We start from the raw sequence: 24,677 nt of genomic DNA on the forward strand, positions 1-24,677 counted from the left end.
GGCCCCTGGGTGGCTTAGTCAATTAAGCATCTGACTTCAGCTCAGGTCATAATTTTAGGGTCCTGGAATTGAGTGCGGCTTCAGGCTCCATGCTCAGTGGGGAGTCTGCTTGTCCTTTTCTCTCCGCCCCTCCCCCTGCCTGTGCTTTATCTCAAATAAAATATATATATAAAAAAAATCTGGGCAGCTTGGGTGGCTCAGCGGTTTAGTGCCACCTTCGGCCCAGGCGATGATCCTGGAGATCCGGGATCGAGTCCCACGTCGGGCTCCCTGAACAGAACCTGCTTCTCCCTCTGTCTGTGTCTCTGCCTTTCTCTCTGTGTCTCTCATGAAAAAATAAATAAAATCTTTAAGAGAAAAAAATCTTATAACCCTGATATAGAGTTTAAAGGATTATATAACCCTAAGTAGATATTATCTATCATAGATTCATCTTGTGAGATTTTACCTATGCCAATATTAAAATTAACATTAATCGGGCACCTGGGTGGCTCAGTGGTTGAACATCTGCCTTTGGCTCAGGTCATGATCCTGGGATCCTGGGATCAAGTCCCACGTCAGGCTGTCAGCCTGCTTCTCCCTCTATGTCTCTGCCTCTCTCTGTGTCTCTCATGAATAAATTAAATGAAAAAAAAAATCTGTGCTGCATTATTATTAAGACTGATTATATTTCTTGATCACGTATCAACTGATATGAAGAAAGTGGCTCAGAAACATACTTGTGGCATGGAAGAGTCAGTCTGAGATTAAAAACATGTCAGTATATCTAAAAGGAGGAAAACTAAAAGCTAACCACACACAAGAAGAACAGGCTTCTTCAAAAGAGACCATCTAAACAGAATGGATGTTGCCCTAAGCTGCAGACAATTGTCTTCACATTCTGTCAGGTAAGCGGCTAAATCTGTCACAGAAGAACAGCAAGGTCCATAAATCTGTTTCACCACTACTAGCTATACCAGTGTAACTCCAAGGAGATATTTGCCACCAAAGATAGCTCATCAGGAATCAACAGAGCAAGGATAGAGGCAGCCCTTCTTATAATAAAAAAATTCCACACTGTTATAACCAAGATCTAGTATCTCCAATCCTTGCCTGTGTGAGGTGTGTGCACTGAACTTCTATTTGATCAATGCCAAGTTATTTTATTCTGGAGACAGTTATGTCTTCTTATGTTGACCAGAATCACTGTAACTGACAAGTAAAATATGAAGACTTTAATGTGAGCATGCAATTAACCTGGGGTCAAGCTCTAGGGCCCAAAAGAAAATCCGGTAATAAGGACAAACCAAAGCAGTGCTTATTTCTTGACAGACTATGAACAGGCCCTACCTTGTAATACAATGCCAGCTACCAGGAGAGTTATACATAGATTTGAGTGGCTACTCAGGAGGCTGGCTTAAAATGACATGAACACTGTACTAGTAGATGTTTCATGCAACTATTCAAACACTACTGCTAGTGGTTCACATTACATTCAGAATAAAAGTGAGAAGTATGTCACAGGAGCTAATTCTTTAATCGCTAAAACCCTAGGATTAGGGGGAGACTGACATAGTTCCCCTGGGACTAAGCTATACAAATTATTATTATTATTATTATTATTATTTTAAAGATTTTATTTATTTATTTATTCATGAGAGACACAGAGAGAGAGGGGGGAGAGAGAGAGAGAGAGAGAGAGAGAGATGGGGCGGGGGGGTGGGGTGGGCAGAGACACAGGCAGAGGGAGAAGCAGGCTCCATGCAGGGAGCCTGATGTGGGACTCGATCCTGGGTCTCCAGGCACACCCTCGGCTGAAGGCGGCGATAAACCACTGAGCCACCGGGGCTGCCCATAAATTATTAAAGCTCAAGCTGGTGAAAGTGTTTTCTCTGACCATATCAATTCTTACAGATCATGTTTCAGTTGAAGTGCTCCTTAAAGGCAGAGTTTTAACACCCAAAAAAGCTAGCTATAGTGAGGAGATTTTAATAGGCTCTCCTCATCCCGAGTGCTTAGGGAATAACCATGTACTGCCAACAAAAGCCCATTGTTCCCACTGCATTTTATCAGAGTCCAGTAAACATACACTAGAAGATGTGATCAGCACCAACAACTGGACAGAACAAGGAACACAGTCTTCTCCAATACCACGGAAGCCCACAGCTCTAAACCTAGGAAAGGAAGTTGCCTCTATCTAGCTTACAGTCCTTCAGCACACGGCCGGTATAATCCACCCTCACCTTACTTTGGCAGGATCGAGGTCAGCAGGCAGCGTTTCCATTCTGACTGCCTCCTCTGGAATCTCTGGGTTTGTCATGGGATTGCAGGTTTGTCAGTTTAAGAGCTTTAAAACCATCGTCTCAGAAGGCACAATGCCTTCTAGAAATATAGGAACTGCTCCATTCAATAACAAAGCCCTCTGCTCTGCAGATAGCTCACATACTGATCGTAAGAACCAAAAGAGCCAGCTCTTCTCAAGGCCAGGCTCAAATAACCCCTTTGTTTAGTCCCATAAAACCTACCATCCACGAAGTTTATAGGCCTCCGGGATGTCAGGATTCACAATGATCGTGCTTGAAGACAGTACAGAGAGGCTCCGTCCACCAAAATCAGAAACTCTGGCTCCTTTGATAGCCATCACGGGTTGTCTAGAACCATCAAATCTATCAGCCTGAGTAATAACAAAAACACCCAACAAATACAGTGAACAGGTGTTGCTGGCAGGGAGAACACACTGAACGTTTTTATAGAAAACAAGGAAAACAGTCAATAACAGAGTAAATGTAATAAATGGTATATGTAATCTAACCAAGATAACCTCGCACATAAGAATCTGCTCAAAGATACAGCAAAACTAATCTAGAGTTAGAGGAAAGATCATTTCACTGTGTAAAACTTAAATCACAGCATATTTCACAAAAGTAAATCAAAGAAAGGATTTCAGACATTCCTCGGACAGCTCAATCCTTCTTTAGGAAGGGCCTACACGGCCAAAGCCCCATAACTCGAAGACAAGACAGCCACCCGGCTCTTCACATCTCTGCCTTCTGCACATGCTCTGACTGCTCAATGCACATACTTACATCTTCCCCCCACAGAGTAGCGGTCACTACTTTCCCTGACATGTCCATCAAATAGATATTTCTCTTAGAAACTTCTCTGTTGTTAGACTTCACTGTGATTTTGGTGGCTTCTTCATAGCTCTTGCAGATCCCAATTATGTCTAAAGTACAGGCACAATGTGTTAGCAAAAATGGTCAAGGCAGCCATTACAGCATGATCAAAGGTTGAATGGCAAGCATTTAAGTCTTACACTTCTCTTATATGTGGCAAACAAAACTAATAATCACAACTTTTTGCTCTCACACGCAGACTTACCTATAAGTGAATCCTTAGTCTTGCTTTCTAGGTCACCAATCCCTGTGAAGTCAAACTGAACTGTAGGTAAATGATGACCATCTTCACAGGGCATGACAGAAGTCTCATTATTGAAGGTCATCTCATAGTCATTTTTAACAGCTGTGAATTGTTTGTTAGCAATCTTCAGGATGCCTTTAGAGATATAATAGACCTGCAAAAGAGGGAAGCCATGGAATGTAGGGAGTCTACCAGATTTAAAAAAAAAAAAAAACAACAAAACTCCTTACCACTACGCAGTTCTTAAATGGATGAGCGTCCCCTCAAATCCTCCCCATACCACTCAACTGTTTGTTTTCTTTCTTTTTTTTTTTTAAGGATTTTATTTATTCATGAGAGACACACAGAGAGAAAGAGAATGAGAGGGAGGGAGAGAGGGAGAGAGGGACGGAGAGAGGCAGAGACATAAGCAGAGGGAGGAGCAGGCTCCCTGCAGAGAACCCGATATGGGACTCATCCAGGGACTCTAGGATCATGCCCCAGGCTGAAGCAGGTGCTAAACCGCTGAGCCACCCAGGGATCCCCTGTTTCAGTTTTCAAGACAACACTACCCTACCTTGTTCATGTCGATGAGGGGAAAGAACTTGTCCACTTGCTCATTGAAAGCAGTAGCTCTGATTTCACCCTGTAGAAGCATGCAAGAACAGGTTTAGAACTGCATTCATTGAGTTTTGCCCCTAAAATTAGAGGACACTTTCGTGTCAAAATGACATCTTTAAGGCAATAACACAAGCACAAAAGGCATGTGTGATAGGGCCACAGACACTCCAGAAACACACATTTTAGAAGTCATATATTCAAGTTATTATTATCATTTTTTAATGATTTTATTTATTTATCCATGAGAGACACAGAGAGAGAGAGAGAGAAAGAGAGAGAGGCAGAGGGAGAAGCAGGCTCCATGCAGGGAGCCTGACGCGGGACTCGATCCCAGGTCTCCAGGATCACACCCCAGGCCACAGGCGGCGCCAAACCGCTGCGCCACCAAGGCTGCCCATATATTCAAGTTATTAAGCACAATGGAACAACCTAGGCTTAACTAGCTGATCCCAGTATGGTACTTTATTAACCTCAAGTTAGAGACCTTAAAAAAAGCAAAACAAAAAAACATAAGAAACCTAGTGATTGGACTGCCTGTGCCTCTGCCCCCCTCTCTCTCTGTGTCTCTATGAATAAATAAATAAAAAAGAAAAAAAAAAAAAAAGAAACCTAGTGATTTTAATATTTTGACAACCGAAATAAAAACAAATTTTGAACACTGAGTGACATAAATGCAGACGACAAGGAAGCGTGATGAGCCCAATGATTCACCAGCTGCCCTTATGTTCACACCAGGCAATTACGTCATATTTGGGAATCGCTGACAAAATACCAGAATACGTCATGTTTTCGAGTTGTTTGTGATTTGATTTTCAATTTTACTTTTCCATTAGTCAAAACACTATAGATGGGGGCAGCTGGTTGGCTGGCTCAGTCAGCAGAGCGTGTGACTCTTAATCTTAGGGTTCTAAATTCAAGCCCCACGTTGGGTGTAGAGATGACTTAAAACAAAAACAACTATAGATGGATAAGAAACTTATAACAAAGGGCTGAAATTTTAGCCAACTGATAGATTAGACCAATAATCTGGTAAAAAAATTAGGTTCTGATATTGATTCTGCCACCATACAGTCAGTATATTTGGGGTATTGGGCCATCTTCCCAAAACAAACAATGAAAACAAACCACCGACCCAAAACCACCTACCCCACCACCTACCCAAACCACCTGTTTTCTACCCTCTCAGAAGTTTGAACCACTAGGAAATATGCAGCAGCTTAAAAATAATATGTCAAGTACATATTAAGAATTATAAACAGAACTAACAGAGAAACAGCTAACAAGACTTGAGATTCTACAACTTGGATTTTTTTGTTTCTTCATCATGGTTTGGTTTTGTTTAAGTGAAGCACAGAGTCTGCACATGTAGAATCCACCTCCCACAAAACCATTCACTTTTCAAGGTGGCTGTTGCATGCCTTCTGCTGTGGCCCAAAGAAACACTTTGCTTATAAGCAGACATCACTTCTTAGGCCTTCAATTTAGCCTGCAAACAGGTCAGAGTGTCTTTGCTTTCTCTTACTCATGAGGCTGCTCAAACAATTAAAAACTAATTTCTACTGCTATAAATACTTAGACTGTGTGACTCTTGATCTTGGGGTCATGAATTCAAGCTCCATGTGGGGTGTAGAGATTACTTAAAAATAAAATCACTAACATCAAGGATTTTAAAGGCACCTGGCTGGCTCCATTGGTACAGTATGTGACCTTTTGTTGTTGTTGTTGTTGTTAAAGATTTTATTTGTTTTAAGAGTTGCATGCTCTAGAGGTGCCCCGCTAGCTCAATCAGTTGAGTGTTGGACTCTTGGTTTTGGCTCAGGTCATGATCTCAGGGCTGTGAGACAGTCAGTGGGGAGCCTGCTTGAGATTCTCTCCCTCCCTTTCTGCCCTCCCACTCCCTGGCTCACACCCTCTTTCTCTCAAATAAATAAACAATTAAAAAAAAATTGCATTCTCTATGGACTGAGCCAGCCAGCCAGGTGCCCTGAATATGTGACTGGTGATCATCATGAGCCCAAGCTCCATTTTGGCATGGAGCCTACTTAAAAAGAAAAAATAAATTAAAAAACAGAAAAACATAACATATAATAAACTAAAAGGATTTTATTTAAGAGCTTTAACCCTCTGGGGCACCTGGCAGGCTCAGTTGGTTAAGATCCAACTCTTGACTTCAGCTCAGGTCAGGATCTCAGGGATGTGAGATTGAGCTTGGTGTCAGGCTCCAAGCTGGGAGTGGAGTCCGCTTAAGGTTCTCTCTCCCTCTCTCTCTCTCTCTCTCAAAAAAAAAAAAAAAACAAAAAAACTCTCTCTCTCCCTTTCCCTCTGCCCGTCCCCCTATACCTCCCCTTCTGAAGATGAAAAAAAAAAAAAAGACCTTTAACTCTTTGCCCCCAGACAGCATTAAAAGCCTACAGAGGAGGAAAAACAACAATAATAATCATGTTTATTTTTGGCCTACTGCTGTTTTTCATCACATAGGCTTACACAGAGATGAGCTCTCTTTCTCAGACTACTCGTATTTTCCCACTTGACAACTACTCACACTTTCATCAACTAGTTCTATGGAGAAAAGCTTCCCTTCCCCTCGGGAATTGCTCCAGGTACGGATCTGACTTTTGTTGGTAACTCGAGCACAGATAGTCCACCTAAAAACCAAATAGATTATATTAGTACTCAGGTCTTAACTGGGAAAGATCTAAAAGGTTCCCTATTATCTTCCTATAGCCTTTCTTACCTTATGCATATTCCATTTTTCAACGTAAGCTGTATTTTAATCCAACTGATTAAAACCCCAAGATGACATACAGGTTTGACAGTTTATAGAATAAGCAAGTAATAAAACGTATCAGATGATTTAACACTAACTCATTCTCCTGTCAAATTAGCAAATTTATAAACGCTCTCCCTTCTCCAAAAAGCAACACGAAGGCAACAGTATCCCCTTAATGAAAGGTTCTAAGCTAGAAAATGCAGTAATAAGAGCAATTATATTTTGCCACTATTTTCAATTATGGGAACTGATCAAACTGGTGTCAAACTTCTGTCCATTCTAGCCCACACTGAATATAAATATGGGACAGTGTTAGTTAGTCAACTAAATCACAGTAACAATTTTTAGACTAAAAGTCACTTATATATCATAGAAGGTGAAATGCCTTCTGAAATACAACAAATATTTATTTTTTCTCATAAGACAATAAATGGATTCTTTAAACATTAAGTATTTTTCAATTAAAATTCTTTCAAAACAAATGAAACTCTATAGGCTATCATAGATTGTTTTTCTTGCCATTCTTTCATAGTAAGAGAGTCAAAGGTCACCACAATTTGTACCCTCTTTCTCCTTTCAAGGAAAAAAAAGATGAAACTTATTTTATATATGGTAACCCCGAAGTTCAGACATAAATACCTCAAGAGCCCATAATAACCTCTAACATCATATTATAGGTATATCCTGAGCTTACTCTATGGCGTAACTCACTTGGATTGGTAAGGAGTAAGGCTGGCAATGGGCACCACTTTGACCTGTGTTCCTCCAGAACTACTCGCTAGGCTGGTACCTCCAGGTTTTCCAAATGTCTTTGAGGCACCGTAAGTCTTAGAAGCAGTGAAACCTTTAAAAACAAACACAAAGGAGGATCATCATTATTCTATCTAAATTTTTTTAAAAAGATTTTATTTATTTATTAGAGACAGAGAGATAGGGGGGGGGCAGAGACACAGGCAGAGGGAGAAGCAGGCTCCATGCAGGGAGCCCGACATGGGACTCGACCCTGGGTCTACAGGATCACACCATGGGCTGAAGGCTGCGCTATACCGCTGAGCCACCAGGGCTGCCCTATTCTATGTAAATTTTAAGCAAATTTTGTAATAACTCTCAATTACTGAGATGTCACTGGTGAAATATAAAATGAAAGCAAAGCTCTGCCTTTTTAATAATCAAAGAGATATGGAGATTACATAGAGACCACAGACGCCTGGGTGGCTCAGCATTTGAGCGTCTGCCTTCAGCTCAGGGCATGATTTCGAGGTCCTGGGATCAAGTCCCACATGCGCTCCCTGCAGGAACCCTGCTTCTCTCTCTGCCTCTGTGTCTCTGACGAATAAATAAAATCTTAAAAACAAAAACAAAAGCAAAAAAACTCCCCAAAAAACAAACAGAGACCAAAACAGGAGGCTAGGAAAGTAACTGTGAATGAAGCCTGGGCACACAGAAGCTTACTACTTTATCTGTTGACTTAAGCTCTGACTGAAGTCAAGATAGTAATTCTGGTGAGTCCAGACACTGTTCTGGCCCATCTTTCTTAGACTGTCCTCTTGTATCAATGGGCTAGATAATGGGTTAGAGAAAGAAAATCAAGCAACCTCCTTGACTGGTAATACTGACAGTAAGTCACTAGTTGCATAAGAAAAAAAAAAGCAAAAGGAAAGGCTAGGAGGTAAGGCACAAAGTGGATGAACCATCTGAGGTGAAGGGTACCTACCACAAATATTTTACCTCAAACATCCTCAGAAAACTGTTTTCTTTCTTTTTTTTAAAGATTTTATTTATTCATGAGAGACAGAGAGAGAGAGAGAGAGAGAGGCAGAGACACAGGCAGAGGGAGAAGCAGGCTCCATGCAGGGAGCCCGATGTGGGACTCGATCCCGGGTCTCCAGGATCAGGCCCTGGCTGAAGGCGGTGCTAAACTGCTGAGCCACCCGGGCTGCCCTATATGCAGTTTTTATGAAGTTTCAACCTCCAAACTCAGAAAACAATTCAGTCCAATTACTTCATATCTTCTCTACCAAAGCATTTCTTTAGGATGGAATTTGGCTGGAAATGTAAATCTACCATTATTCAGCATTTCTTTATTGAGTTTCCAAACCTGTAAGACACCATTCTAGGTATTTGCAGTATTTAGTAAAAACTATACAGAGACTGTCCTGGATCTTAACATATTCTATTCTAATTGGGGAGTCAAGAGAAAACTACACATACGACAGTAATAATTGCCTCAAAGTTATGCAAGAAGCACATGAACTTTGAAGAATATATGCATGTGCACATATACCTAATATTATCTATAAGATACAGTTCTATAACACACATACACACACTTCCCCTCAATACAGTCTTCTTTTCTTTCACCACCCAGTTGATGTGTGTTTAGACAACATTAATTGATTTTTAAAAATAAATGTTAGGGACTCATTGGTGGCTCAGTTGGTTAAGCTTCTGCCTTCGGCTCAGGTCATGATCCCAGGGTCCTGGAATCAAGCCCCTGCAAGCAGGGAGCCCTGCTTCTCCCTCAGCCTCTGCCACTCCCCCTGCTTGTGCTCTCTTGCTTGTTTCTTCTCTTTCACTTTCAAAAAACAAATTAAAAAAAAAAAAGTTAATATAAGCCAAAGATTGACAATTGGGAAAATACATCTGTGGGGGGAGGGAGAGGAATAACATACTACTTGTAGTTCAGCCTAAGGAAGTGACTATTAGATTATTCACCACTTTAGATACTAAATCTATTTCGTGACCTCTTTCAACAGTACATAACTTGCAAGTTGTATATATAAATAGATCCACTGGGATCCCTGGGTGGCGCAGCGGTTTGGCGCCTGCCTTTGGCCCAGGGTGCGATCCTGGAGACCCGGGATCGAGTCCCACGTTGGGCTCCCGGTGCATGGAGCCTGCTTCTCCCTCTGCCTGTGTCTCTGCCTCTCTCTCTCTGTGTGACTATCATAAGTAAATAAAAATTAAAAAATAAAAAAAAAATAAATAAATAGATCCACTTATAAAAGGAGATAGAAGATAAGATTGACAGATATTGCAAAGTAGATAAAAACATAAAAAACCAAAGGGGAAAAAGTCCCATGTCCTCAAAGTTTCAGTAACATTAGTGACGTCTTAACCTTGCTTTTCTTAAAATTTCAGCATTGAAAATTAGTAATTAAGAGTTGAGGGGAGAAGAGGTGGGACATAAGAAGCTGTGACAGAAAAAAGAACCTCTAAAAATAAATCCAACCCAAATCCTCATTTTTAATAGTAGTTCCTAAAGTGAAGGCAAGAAAGTAAACAAAATGATTCCATTACAGTCTCTCAGGACCTATTGCAAGAGAAGGTAAAGGAAGATTTCTCATCCATGAGACCGAGAAACAGAACCTAGGACCAACATAAATGATACCATCTTCACGTTAAGATAAATACCTATGAGAACCCTGAATGGGAAACTTGGAGAGAGACAAGTGGATTCCAAATAGTTAAAAGGCAAGAACTTAAAGGTATGTAAATTCACAAAGTCAAGAGAGTGTAGTAAAATGTAGGATGTAAGAAAGTACCAAATAAACTATTAACAGAGAACAGTATATCATTCTGATGAAAATAGGCATATTAAGTATCTTTAAAAGACTATCTTTAATCATTTCTTCAATCACACACTTTATAGTAAGAACTGGAATTCCCCTCTGCAAGAACCAACTATCATGATCAGGATTTTGAAAAATTCCCTTTAGTCCCAGATTAAATTTCAAAACATTATTCAGAAGCCTGATACATATATCTAGCACATGTCTTCATGTGGCCATTTACCCATTGCTGAGCTCCCATTCTGTTGCTGGGGCTTGTTGGCTGGTGGATTGGCTGCTGAGACTGGAGAAGGAACGGCCTGCTGCTGCCCATGTCCTGAGGACCAAAAGAAAAACAATTTTAGTGCAAATTATTCAGGCTAAAAGATTTATTTTGTTTTAATTTTTTTTTAAATTTTATTTATTTTTATGATAGGCACACAGTGAGAGAGAGAGAAGCAGAGACATAGGCAGAGGGAGAAGCAGGCTCCATGCACCGGGAGCCCGACGTGGGATTCGATCCCGGGTCTCCAGGATCGTGCCCCGGGCCAAAGGCAGGCGCCAAACCGCTGCGCCACCCAGGGATCCCTCAGGCTAAAAGATTTAAACTTAAGTAGAAGAAATACTCTGAGAAAATGTAAATTTTTTATTTTGTTAGACTCTCATGGGTCAGAATTCATGCTGGGGTATTCAACTACATGCAGTCCATTTGCTAAGAGTTCACATCTGTTTTCATTATATTAAAGGTTAGCTCCATTTACCTTTCACCTGCTTATAATTGATAGTTTTCGGATTTTTAAAAAAGATTTTTAAAAAATTATTTATTTATTCATGAGAGATAGAGAGAGAGGCAGAGACACAGGCAGAGGGAGAAGCAGGCTCCATGCAGAGAGCCTGATGTGGGACTCGATTCCAGGACCCCAGGATCACGCCCTGAGAAGGCAGATACACTTAACCACTGAGCCACCTAAGCGTCCCAATAGCTTTCAGTTTTAATGAGGTTCTCTCCTAAAGTCTTGCCCATTTCTCCTGCATGAACCTGAAGTCAAGTCACTGGCTGAATCTATGACATCATCACTATTTCCATAGCAACAGATCGATGTCATCAACATAATTGTGTTCAAGGTAGGATCTATCAGAAGAAAAAGCTGGGTGGTAAGAAAAGCCTAAAAGCAGTTCAATTGTCTCTGAAGTGCTCCTGCTTCAAAGGAAAAGGAGACATTCAGAAAGGATTCTACCCTTTCCCTCCCAAACAAAGCAACCTTATTTTGCAACTGACAGTTGATGGAAAATAAGAGTTGAAAGAGCCTTAGGTACCGTGAAGTGCTAGTGAACTGTCACAGCAGGAAGAGATGAGATGGAGTTCAGAAGCAGGTGTGTCAAGGAAACAGAAAGATTAAAAGGAAAGGAGGGGGAAAGGAACAGGTCTCTCAAGCGGAAAATAAGAAATCCCACACCATGAGACTATTTATTTGCCCCTCACCCTTTCTACAAATGTTTATGAGTTGAAAATGTTAAAACTGCAAAATATACCCAATTAAAAAATAATTGATTTATGGAATTTGATTTTGCCTTTGTGAGGGGCACTGAAAGCAGAAGTCAACCTAATCCAGGCTGCTCACCAAGAGTACCTGCAGCACAGAGTACAGCTCAAAAATATTTCCTAGAAAGTCCTAGCAACAAAATGGCGAGGACTGATGAAAGGGCTCCCTGCCTGCCTTTTCCAATCACTAGGCTTATTCCTGCTGGGTTTCCCAAAGCCCTCACTCAACTGGGCCTACTAAACACTGACTTCATTTCCTTCTGCCAATATTACTCTTAACTAGTACAACAAAATGAGAGTTATTAACTGTGCCATTAGAGTAAAATAAACTTAGCATAAAATTAAAAAGGTTAAAACAGAATTGCTTATTCTTTAGTTCTTCCTATGGAGGGAAAATTGAGAACTTGTTTTCTTTAATCTCCATCACGAATTTCACCAATCCCCCCATCCACCTTTCCTCTGGTCACCATCAGTTTATTCTCTAGAGTTCAGAGTCTCTTTCTCGGCTTCTTTCTCTTTTTTTGCTCATTTGCTTTCTTCCTTAAATTCCACATATGAATGAAATCATATGGTATTTGTCTGATTCATTTATTTCACTTAGCATAATGCTCTCTGACTCCATCCACGTTGCTGCAAATGGCAAGATTTTAATCTTCTTTTTAAGGCTGAATGATACTACAATGTATATATTTACCACATTTTCTTTATCCATTCATCTATCAGTGGACACTTGGACTGCTTCCATAATTTGGCTATTGTAAATAATGTTGCAATAAACACAAGGGTGCATGTATCCTTTTAAATTCATGTTTTTGCATTTTGGGGGTAAATACTCAATAGTGCTATTACTGGATCCTAAGGTTGTTCCATTTTTAACTTTTTGAGGAACCTCCATACTGTTCTCTACAGTGGCTGTACCAGTTTGCATTCCCACCAACAGGGCAAGAGGGATCCGTTACTCCTCATCTTCACCAATACTTGTTTCTTGTGTTGTTGGTTTTAGCTATTCTGACAGGTATGATGTGACATCTCATTGTAGTTTTGAGTTGCATTTCCCTAATGATGAGTGATGTTGGGCATCTTTCATTGTGTCTGTAGGCCATCTGTATATTTTCTTTGGAGAACTGTCTGTTTATATCTCTGCCCATTTTTTAACTGGGTTATTTGGTTTTTGGGTATTGAGTTGTATCAGTTCTTTATATATTGTGGATATTGTCTTTAGCAGACATGGCATTTGTAAATATCTTCTCTCATTCTGTAGGTTGACTTTTAGTTTTGTTGACTGTTTCCTTTGCTGTGTATAAGCTTTTTATTTTGATGTAGTCCCAATAGTTTATTTTTACTCCAGAAACACATCTAAGAAAGATGTTGCTATGGACAATGTCAAAGAAATTATTGCCTATGTTCTCCAAGGATTTTTATGGTTTAGGTCTCATATTTAGGTCTTTAATCAATTTTTTTAAAAGGATATACATTTTTGAATTTTAATTAATTAATTAATTAATTTTAATTTTATTTAATTATTCACGAGAGACATACACAGAGAGAGAGAGAGGCAGCGACACAGGCAGAGGGAGAAGCAGGCTCCATGCAGGGAACCCAACGAGGGACTCGATCCCAGGTCTCCAGGATCCCGCCCTGGGCTGAAGGTGGCGCTCAACCGCTGAGCCACCTGGGCTGCCCATCTTTAATCAATTTTGAGTTTATTTTTGGGTATGGTGTAAAAGAGAGGTTCAGTTTCATTCCTTTACATGGAGCTGTCCAGTTTTCCCAACATAATTTGTTGAAGAGACTGTCTTTTTCCCATTATATATTCTTTCCTCCTTTGTTAAAGATTAATTGATCATATAATTGTGGGTTTATTCCTGGGTTTTCTATTCCGTTGCATTGATCTATGTGTCTATTTTTGGGCCAGTAGTATACTGCTTTGATTACTATGATTTAATACAACTTAAAGTTGAGATGCCTGGGTGGCTCCTTGGTTGGGTGTCTGCCCTCAGCTCAGGGCGTGGTCCCAGAGTCCCAGGATTGAGTCCCAGGATGATTTCATTCCCACGAGATCATGACCCGAGCCAAAACCAAGAGTCAGACACTCAACCGACTGAGCCACCCACGTGCACCATGCAACAGATTTCTATACATTGATTTTGTATCCTGCAACTTCAATGAATTCATCTATCAGTTCTAGCGTCTTTAGGATTTTCTATATATAGTATCATGTCATTGGCAAATAGTGGAAGTTTTACTTCTTCCTTACCAATTTGGATGCCTTTTCTTTTTGTTGTGAGAGACTTTATTTACAGAGAAAAAAGAACCTAGATTATTGATAATGAGTTTTTGGATTTACTTTTCAGCTTTCCCATCATCTCTGAATTTACAACGTTCATATGAAATTGCATGGGAAAACTGCTCTTCTTTGACAAAGTACCTAGTGATGGGACATTTTGCAATTTTATTTATTTATCTAGGTTTGTACGGGGAAATCCTTTTTTTTTTTTTTTAAAGATTTTATTTATCTATGAGAGACACACAGAGAGAGGCAGAGACATAGGCAGAGGGAGAAGCAGGCTCCCTGTGGGTAGCCTGATGTGGGACTCGCTCCCAGGACCCTGGGATCATGACCTGAGTCAGAGGTAGATGCTCAACCACTGAGCCACCCAGGTACCCCAGGAAATCTTAAAAAAAAAAAAAAAAAAGATTTTATTTACTTGAGAGAGTAAGAGAGAGCATTAAGCAGGGGAGAGGGGCAAAGGAAGAGGGAGAAGCAGACTTCCTGCTGAGGAGAGAGCCCAATGTGGGGTTCGATCCTAGGATCCTGGAATCATGAGCTGAGCCGACAGCAGATGCTTAATCGACTGAGCCACCCAGGTGCCCAGCATTTTGAAATTTTAAAGTAAACCTTTTCCTAAACCATAGGAAAACTGAGTTGTTTAGTGAACAGTATTAGGGCTAAATAACTGGAAAAAATAAAACTATTCTTACTTGCTTCATGAAATATATTCAAAAGAATCAAAAGATTTGAACATTTAAAGATGGGATCCCTGGGTGGCTCAGCAGTTTAGCGCCGCCTTTGGCCCAGGGCATGATCCTGGAGTCCCGGGATCAAGTCCCGGGATCGAGTCCCACGTTGGGCTCCCTGCATGGAGCCTGCTTCTCCTTCTGCCTGTGTCTCTGCCTCTCTCTGTGTGTGTCTCTCATGAATAAATAATAAAATCTTAAAAAAAATTTTTAATAAAAAAATAAACATTTAAAGATGGAGCCATACAAATAAATCCCACTCCATCCTAGTTCCACTGTCTCAAACATATAAAGTCTCGTCCTTGTTATCATGCCTGCTTCTTCAAGTATCTTGCTGAGTAGGACATGGTCATGGGATGATGCTGATCTCTTAACATTTAATTTATATAAAAACGTAACTAACCTTTATGAGGTACCTAGGGTAATCAAATTACAGTGACAGAAAATAGAATAGTGGTTACTAGAGACTGGCCAGGAGTAGGGGATGGAGAGCTGTAGTTTATTTTTATTTTTTTTTATTTTTTTTGAGAGCTGTAGTTTAATGAGTTGAGTTTGAGATAATGATTGAAAAAGTTATGTAGGGATCCCTGGGTAGCGCAGCGGTTTAGCGCCCAGGGCCTTTGGCCCAGGGCGCGATCCTGGAGACCCGGGATCGAATCCCACGTCGGGGTCCCGGTGCATGGAGCCTGCTTCTCCCTCTGCCTGTGTCTCTGCCTCTCTCTGTGTATGACTATCATAAATAAATAAAAATTTTTTTTTAAAAAAAAAAGAAAGAAAAAGTTATGTACAGGCGCCAGGATGACTCTGTCAGCAGAGCACACAACACTTGATCTCAGGGTTGTGAGTTCAGGTCCTACACTGGGTGTAGAGATTACTTATAAATAAATAAAACCTTAGGGCAGCCCGGGTAGGTCAGTGGTTTAGCGCCACTTTCAGCCCAGGGTGTGATCCTGGAGTCACGGGATCAAATCCCACGTCAGGTTCCCTGCATAGAGCCTGCTTCTCCCTCTGCCTGTGTCTCTGCCTCTCTCTTTCTCTCTCTCATGAATAAATAAATAAAATCCTAAAAAAATAAAATAAAATCTTAAAAAAAAAAAGATTAAAAAAGAAGTTCTGGAGATGGATGTGAGACAGTTTTACAACAATGTGAATGTAATTAATGCGACCACACTACACACTTAAAAATGATTAAGATGTAAATTTTGTTGAGTATTTTACCATAATTTTCAATAATTTAATAACTTGCCTATTTACCCATATTCTAGGTTGAACATTTTTTGATATTTTAACATATGAGTTAAAATGAATGTATTATAATTTCTTTTTTTCTTTCGTGTTTGGGAATTTTTAATTAAAAACAACACTAACAAAATACTGTTGAATATTTTACAACTAAACTAGGGTAATGGCTGCTGAAGAAATATCTATAGAGTATTAGGAGGGGGTCATCTGGTCTTTGTTCAGAAACTCCATGCTGAACACATAAAAATCCTAATTATTCATGTTTAAATGCCTGCCAGTCATTTAGGTTAAAAAAATTATATATAGGGCAGCCCGGGTGGCTCAGGGGTTTAGCACCTGCCTTCAGCCGGGGAAGTGATCCTGGAGTCCCAGGATCGAGTCCCACATCAGGCTCCCTGCATGGAGCCTGCTTCTCCCTCTGCCTGTGTCTCTGCCTCTCTCTGTGTCTCTCATGAATAAATAAGATAAAATCTTAAAAAAATTATATATATATTCCATTTGCAGTAGCTAAAAATCTATCAGATCTTTTCTCTCCCAGGATGTCTGGGTCGCTAAGTGGTTGAGGGTCTGCCTTTGGCTCAGGTTCTGATCCCAGGGTCCTGGGATCGAGTCCCACATCAGGCTCCCCCAGCAGGGAGCCTACTTCTCCCTCTGCCTATGTCTCTGTCTCTCTATCTCTCATGAACAAATAAATTAAATCTTAAAAACAAAATTGGAATCTTTTGATTTGAGACAAGTGTAATTAACTGCTAACTATTTGAAGCAAAACCTGGTTTGCTGTGAGAATAAGAATTGAAGCCCAAATCCCTGCTCCACAATAGTTTTCTGGTGAGGACAAGAGACTTGGATTGAAAGTTTATTCCTTAAGAATCAGGCATTGTTTATTTACCCCCTCCAAAGAGAGAGAGAGAGAGAGAGAAAATCGGGGTGAGGGAGATAACAAGTTTTACACAAAAGTACTACAACAGTAACTCCTTTTGGTAAAAAGTATAATAGATATCTTGTATATCTTTTCACAGGTACTAAATCTGAAGCCACATAGAACTATGGTGCACAAGAAGCTAGAGCAGTTATGTTAGCACAACAAAGTATATGTCTTTCTTCTTTTTTTTTTTTTAAGATTTTATTTATTTATTCATAAGAGACACAGAGACAGAGAGAGAGGCAGAGACACAGGCAGAGGGAGAAGCAGGCTCCACGCAGGGAGCCCGATATGGGACTCGATTCGGGGACCCCAGGATCAGGCCCTAGGCTGAAGGCAGACGCTTAACCACAGAGCCACCCGGGCTGCCCTTTCTTCCTTTTATTTTTTTTCTTCTTTTAAAATAAGCTCTAGACCTGATGTGGGGCTCAAACTCAGGCCCTCAAAATCAAGAGTTGCATTTTCTACCAACTGAGCCAGCCAGGCACCCCAAAACATACTTCTTTAAAAAAATTGACAGTATGTAATTTTTTAATACTAAGGTAGATTAGAAAGGAAATAGGTAAAAATAATTCTATGGGAGCTAAATAGTATGGCTGATTTGAACTTGCTGAGAGTTTGATTACCAGAGGAGAGAGTAAAGAATGGACAGCATGGGATTCATCAGGAATCAAACCCACAGGTAATCAATCCCAAAGCCAAACTGCATGTCCTCGATATAATCTATGTGTTATAATTTCTTATCAGTACATAATATAATGGTACAGTCTATTACAACCACTGAATTCTCAGACTTGATGAAGCACAGTATACTTAACAAGAAACCAACAAATAATAGCTACCAATCTTTGAGTGTTTATTATGCGCCAGGTATAAGGTTAAATGTACTAATCCATTTAATCTTCAGGCCTAGGACAAAGATGGTATTATTATGTTCATTCAACAGATGAGGAAACTGGGTTAAAGAGGCCAAGTAACTTGCCCAAAGTCACACACAGCTAGCAGGAGGCAGAACCTAACCTTAACCAGGTTTGTCTAACTAGACCCATCCACTTCGCCACCATCTAGTTAATCTTTAATTGTAAGCAACCAATTCTGGCAGACAAAACTCTAGTTACATAGAACATAACTAAGAACCATAATACCTAGTGATCATTCACTTATTAGAGTAATCTTTAACTCTGCGTTGGATCACACTTGCAAATCTGGCACAGGAGACAAGAGCATCTGAAACCAAATGGATGACAAAAGTCCTAGGGCATTCTAAATAGGAACAACTCCCTTTCAGTTTGTTTGTTTCTTTCTTTATTAAAATATTTTATTTATTCATTCATGTCAGAGAGTGAGAGAGAGGCAGAGACACAGGCAGAGGGAGAAGTAGGCTCCATGCAGGGAGCCCGACGCGGAACTTGCTCCCAGGACTCTGGCACCACGACCCGAGCCAAAGGCAGAGGCTCAACTACTGAGCCACCCAGGTGTCCCAACTGCCTTTCAATGTAATGCACTGCAACACAGCTACTGACCACAAAACCTGAAATTAGTTTATGGCTAAATGAAAATCTTTCTAAAAACTGAAATTATACCCCAAAGCAGCAATGTAGGCAATCAACTAATGCTAATCTTCTGTTTTGTGCTACCTGCAAATGAAATCATTCTAGTAAGATGAATCAAGTTCATAATTCTTAGACTCTTTTGCTCTATGATAGCTTCCTATCACTGTCCTGAACCAGGGGGAAATAGGACATTTAAAAAGCAGACTCTTGGGCGTCCGGGTGGCTCAATGGTCGAGCAGCTGCCTTCCACTCAAGTCATGATCCCAGGGTCCTGGGATCCCCTGCTCAGCAGGGAGCCTGCTTCTCCCTCTGCTTGTGTTCTCCCTCTCTCTGTCAAATAAATAAATCTTAAAAAAAAAAAAAAAAAAAGACTGTTAGGGTACCTGGGTGGCTCAGCCTGGTTGAATGTTTGACTCTTGGTTTCAGCTAGGGTTATGATCTCAGGTTGGTGAGATGGAGCCCTGCATTGGGCTCCCCACTCAGCGGGGAGTCTGCTTCCCTTCTCCTTCTGCCACTCCCCCCCACCTCCCATCATGCTCTCTCTCAAATAAATAAATTTTAAAAAGAAAAAAAGGAGACTCTAGCTCTGCAGGTTACTTGCATTCACACCTATCATTTCTATTATCATTATAATGGTGAGGCTGGCTCAGTCAGTGGAGCAAGCTTAGAGCATGGACTCTGGATCTCAGGATTGTGACCCACATAGGAGTATAGAGATTGCTTTAAAAAAGGTGGGGGGGAGGAGGGGGGTGCCACACACTTCTGGGTGGTTCAGTTGGTTAAGTGGCTGCCTTTAGTAGCTATGGTCATGATCTCAGGGTCCTAAGATGGAGCCCCACGTCAGGCTCCTGGCTCAGTGGGGAGTCAGATTCTGACTTTCCCTCTACTGTTCTCCCTGCTTGTGCTCTCTCTTGCTCACAGGCACTCTCAAGCAAATAAATAAATAAATAAATAAATAAATAAATAAATAAATAAATAAATAAATAAATAAATAAAATCTTAAAAAAATATATATATATATATATAATGGCAACTGAACCAGCTGAGAAAAATCAGCTAAAAGACCATGGAGTATACAGAGTAACAAGAACTCAATTTCTATTAGGAAGTACTTTCTTAACAACTGCAAAAAAATAAAAATCCAATCATGATCAGGCTGAAAAAAATTCCAACACCTCTTAATAATGAATAATACCTATTCCTAAATATTGCATAAGAAATTTAAATCTAAGTAAAATATTGTTAGAAATAGTATAGGCACATACCAATGATACACATATTGACAAAAATATATACTGGTAGATACAGAAAATCATCCAATTCAGTCATATGAAACATGGAATGTGTTTGAAGTTTTATTCCTCACATTTGGAAAATTCTGTAAGTATCTGTATTTAATGTGGTACAAGTGCCAAACAATTTCAACTGCACATTTTGGAATTCCTCTGCTCATTTCCTGGATGGGTTTAGTCAATTAATTTTACCATTCACCGGATATGCCATGCCTGCCACGCAGCAGGTTCTGGGTTAAGTGCTGGGAGGATACAAATCTAACTTTACTTCTCACTAATAACAGTTTCCTTGCCTTCACAATAGACAATCAGAAACCATTTCTGTGAAATACACCATAAGTTAATAGTCACTGTAACAAAGCTATTTCCATGATGGCCCAAGTAACAAAGTGTTATTGATCTGGTTACAATGAAATTTAATAGCAAATAATCCTGAACAGTAAAATCTTTTCTCATACCTCTACACTTTAACAGACCCTGAAGAAATGGAAGAGCAAGTGGAATGCAGTATTGAGACAAAGGAGTTTTTTCCCTTGTTCTATAGTTCTGACCCCAAGCGGTAATTATTTTTCAACACTTTCAACTCCATCTTTATCTCAAATATTCTGTACCTGAAACACAAAATGTCTCAAGTAACCACTCAATCAAATATGACATAAAAAAACATTAGAAATCTGGCCAAAGTTGATAAAGTTGGGCACAATTATCTCTCCCTCAACTGTACTGCGTCCAAAGATTTCACAGAGATGCTAAACACTGCTTTGTCCTGATAGCTGAGAAGATAACCAATGTGTTCATTTAAAAAAAAAAATTACTGCTGCAGAACAAATGTAATGTTCCAATGTAAGATTTTTAGAACTTTACCTAAATAGGCCCCAGATCTTCCTCTCCAATTTAAAGCACCAAGTTACTATGTTTTGTGTAGGTAAATATTAAAATCTAGACGGCTCCATTTCTGGAAGAAGAATGATGATCAATCTTCCCACTTCTAAAAATCATGCAGAATAATGAGAATGAAAACTCACTCTATACACAAACATCCCACAGAGACTACATCTTTAGTAAATTGAGGAGGGCAGAGAAAACTCACAAATTTCAAATTATGTGAAAAGTGAAGCTCAAAACACCACAAACGAAGAGACTAATTCTAAGACAGAAGCCTCAGAGGTGATTTAAATATAAAAATGAAATTAAGTACTAGAATAAAACATGGGTGAATGCCTTAATAACTTTAGAGTAAGGAAGACATTTCTAACAATGGCTCAAAACTCCAAAGTTAAAAAAAGACTGGAAAATTCAACTTCATAAAAAAACAGCAACAAAAAAATTGCTGCATAGCAAAAAGCCACCATAAGCAAAGTAAAAGCCTTCATAACCCAGAGACAAAGGACTAATCTCCCTACTCTTTAAAGAACTCTCAAAAACGGAGAAGAAAAAGACAGCCCAAAATAAAAATGGAGAATACAACAATCAGTTCAGAGAATAAAAAGCCCTCAAATATTTAAAAGGATGCTCACCTTGCTCAGAACACAAACGGTACACTGAGATCTGTTTTCATCTAAGAGATTGGTAAAAATTCAGAAGATTAATAACTTACTCTATTGGCACAGCTGTGAAAAAAACAGTACTTTCATTCACTGCTGATGGGAATGCAGAATGTTACCATGCTACAGAGGGCAATCCAACCATATCCAACTACCACCGATACATCTATCCATTGATCTAGCAATCTCACTTCTGGCCATCAAACCCACTCTGTCCATATACCTGCATATGTATAAAATTATTCACTGCTGTACTGTTTTGATTGCTACAGCAAACAACCCAAGGGTCATCAACACAAGGCTAGTTAAATTATGGAAGAGTCACACAACAAAACACTCTAACTGATTTTGGTTTTATTTTTTATTTTTTTAAAGATACTTATTTATTTATTTATTCATGAGAGTCACAGAGAGAGAGAGGCAGAGACACAGGCAGAGGGAGAAGCAGGCTCCATGTAGGGAGCCCCATGCAGGGTCCCCGGACCAGGATCATGCCCCTGAGCCGAAGGCAGATGCCCAACCACTGAGCCACCCAGGTGTCCCTGTTTTTGTTTATTTAAATAAGGAAGATTTCTCTCTCTATATATATATATACATATATATATGTGTGTGTGTCTCTGCCTCTCTCTCTCTCTGTGTGTCTATATGAATAAATAAAGTCTTTAAAAAAATTCCTTTTTTTTAAAGATTTTATTTATTTATTCAAGAGAGACACAGAGAGAGGCAGAGACATAGGCAGAGGGAGAGGCAGGCTCCTCGCTGGGAGCCCAACATGGGACTCAATCCCCCGACCTGGGATCACAACCTGAGCCTAAGGCAGTCGAAGCTCAACTGCTGAGCTACCCAGGCCTCCCAAGTCTCATTTGTTGAAGCAACTCACCTGCTGTGCTGGGGATAGCCAAGTCACTTATCACCTCCTTCACCTTCATTTTTTCTCATGCTTAAAACAACTGATCTCTAAAATAGTTCCTTCTATTTCTAACATTCTGTGAGTGTGCTGACTACTGTGTGAGGGTTCAGGCCTGAGCTTCTCAAACTTTCCTTTCCATGGATTCCACTGGGGCAGATGGCTAGAACTGAGTCCCAGATAGGAAAACGAAGACAGGATACAATTTACCTCTAGCACAAAAATTACTGGGATCCAATCTATTTATTCTTAGTCTAAAACCTGACTAATAAATTTTGATTAATGATAAACTGAAAAATTATGATGGTAAGTTTAAATTAAGACAGTGAATTAGTGTCCTTCAGTAGAAACCACCTAAGCACTTACCTACTCTCTTTCCTTCCTTCCTTCCTTCCTTCCTTTCTTCCTTCCTTCCTTCCTTTCAAGATCTTATTTATTCATGAGAGACACAGGGAGAAAGAGAGAGAAAGACAGGCAGAGACATAGGCAGAGGGAGAAGCAGGCTCCACGAAGGGAGCCCAACATGGGACTCAATCCTGGGGCTCCAGGATCACGCTCTGGGCCGAAGGCAGGAGCTAAACTGCTGAGCCACCCACGCGTCCCAGCACATTTCTTTATTAGGAGCAACAGAGTTTAGTTTTTTTTAAAATTTTTATTTATTTATGATAGTCACACACACAGAGAGAGAGGGAGAGAGGCAGAGACACAGGCAGAGGGAGAAGCAGGCTCCATGCACCGGGAGCCTGACGTGGGATTCGATCCCGGGTCTCCAGGATCACGCAGAGTTTAATTTTAACTGGAACAGTTACTTCTCTAAGCCAAAAAACCCCAAAAACATCTATTTAATTTCCCATTGTGAAATCAATTGGGAAAGATAAAGAAAATACATGGTGGACAACGTTAAGTAAGTAAAATCATATATACAACTTTTGGCATCTTTATACTGAACTGAAAAATCATTTTTAATTTTTTAAAGATGTCATGTTTATAGTTAAAATAGCTAGTATAAGGTATTGATTTAGGGACATCTGGGTGGCTCCGCGGTTTAGAGCCTGCCTTTGGCCCAGGGTGTGATCCTGGAGTCCTGGGATCAAGTCTCACATCGGGCTTCCTGCAGGGAGCCTGCTCCTCCCTCTGCCTATGCCTCTGCTTCTCTCAGTGTGTGTCTTTCATGAATAAATAAATAAATAAAATATTAAAATATATAAAGTATTTATTTAATAAATTATGTAAACTCTTAAAATTATTCAATACCTTTCCTTAAAGATATGTATTCCTCATAAATTGTATCAGAAATTCTTTTCTAAATATTCATATTGACCATCACCTTTTCAGATTTAGTTTAAAAAGGGTAGGGATGCCTGGGTGGTTCAGCGGTTGAGTGTCTGCTTTTGGCTCAGGGCATGATCTCAAAGTCCCGGGATCGAGTCCTGCATCGGGCTCCCTACATGGAACCTGCTTCTCCCTCTGCCTATATCTCTGCCTCTCTCTCTCTCTCATGAATGAATAAATAAAATCTTAAAAAAAATTAACTGATAGTGAAAAACAATCCAATTTAAAAATGGGGAGAAGACATGAAACGATGTTCAATATCACTAATCATCCAGGAAACACAAATCATAACTATAATGAGATATCACCTCACACCTGTCAAAATGGCTAAAATAAAAAACACAAGAAACAAGTGTTGGCAAGGATGTAGAGAAAAAGGAACCGTCGTGCACAGTTGGTGGGAATGCAAACTGGAGCAGCCACAGTGGAAAAGAGTACAGAAGTTCCTCAAAAAAATTAACTACCAGGATGCATCCAGGGAAAGGAGAGCCAGGAGGTAACCAAAGCCACAAAATGTCAGTAGTTTGTTCATCTGCCCATGCCAAATGGATCATGTGGAAGGTGACTGGAACAGCAATACAAAAAAAACAGCCAAAGTGAGAGTGACCAGGCTTATTTTGGATCCCCCACTGATTAAACCAATGGTTTAAAAGATAAAAGATGAAAGATATTTATCTTTCATCTTTAATAAGTGAAAAACCTACTTCGTTCAAGATGCTCTTTAACAATACACTGTTGGAGATATTGTGCTTCTCAAAGCTCTGTCTCATGAATAAAAAGCACATGAAACATGAATGGGCCAACACCATATTCAAAGTTGGATAAGTCATAGGTCCAGTGACCAGAAAACCCCATGCAAGAACCTACGTGGAAGGCCCAGTCAGCTTGGAAACCACCTTCCAAAAATATGGAAGAACTCAACAGCTCTTTAGCACAGTAAGGAGAACTAGAAGAAGGAGCCAAAGGGAAAGAAGTAAAGTTTACTTTATTGAAAAAGAAATTTT

The 24,677-nt window shown here is 39.9% G+C and overlaps 1 protein-coding gene and 1 pseudogene across 1 annotated transcript in view; one reads left to right on the top strand and one right to left on the bottom strand.

Moving 5' to 3' along the window:
• The window catches only part of RPA1 (replication protein A1), a 78,552-nt gene that overhangs the window by 14,197 nt on the left and 39,678 nt on the right, over positions 1 to 24,677 (bottom strand). The window contains exons 6-12 of the mRNA XM_041726772.1: positions 10,565 to 10,657; positions 7,481 to 7,613; positions 6,542 to 6,644; positions 3,956 to 4,024; positions 3,361 to 3,553; positions 3,066 to 3,205; positions 2,505 to 2,653 (exon numbers count right to left, since the gene is read on the bottom strand). Of these exons, the coding sequence (XP_041582706.1) occupies positions 2,505 to 2,653; positions 3,066 to 3,205; positions 3,361 to 3,553; positions 3,956 to 4,024; positions 6,542 to 6,644; positions 7,481 to 7,613; positions 10,565 to 10,657 (880 nt within the window). The remainder of the gene's footprint in view (positions 1 to 2,504; positions 2,654 to 3,065; positions 3,206 to 3,360; positions 3,554 to 3,955; positions 4,025 to 6,541; positions 6,645 to 7,480; positions 7,614 to 10,564; positions 10,658 to 24,677) is intronic.
• Positions 24,187 to 24,613, top strand: LOC121473944 (annotated as a pseudogene).

Source organism: Vulpes lagopus, chromosome 12, assembly GCF_018345385.1.
Source record: "Vulpes lagopus strain Blue_001 chromosome 12, ASM1834538v1, whole genome shotgun sequence".
NCBI classification, from domain to species: Eukaryota; Metazoa; Chordata; class Mammalia; order Carnivora; family Canidae; genus Vulpes; species Vulpes lagopus.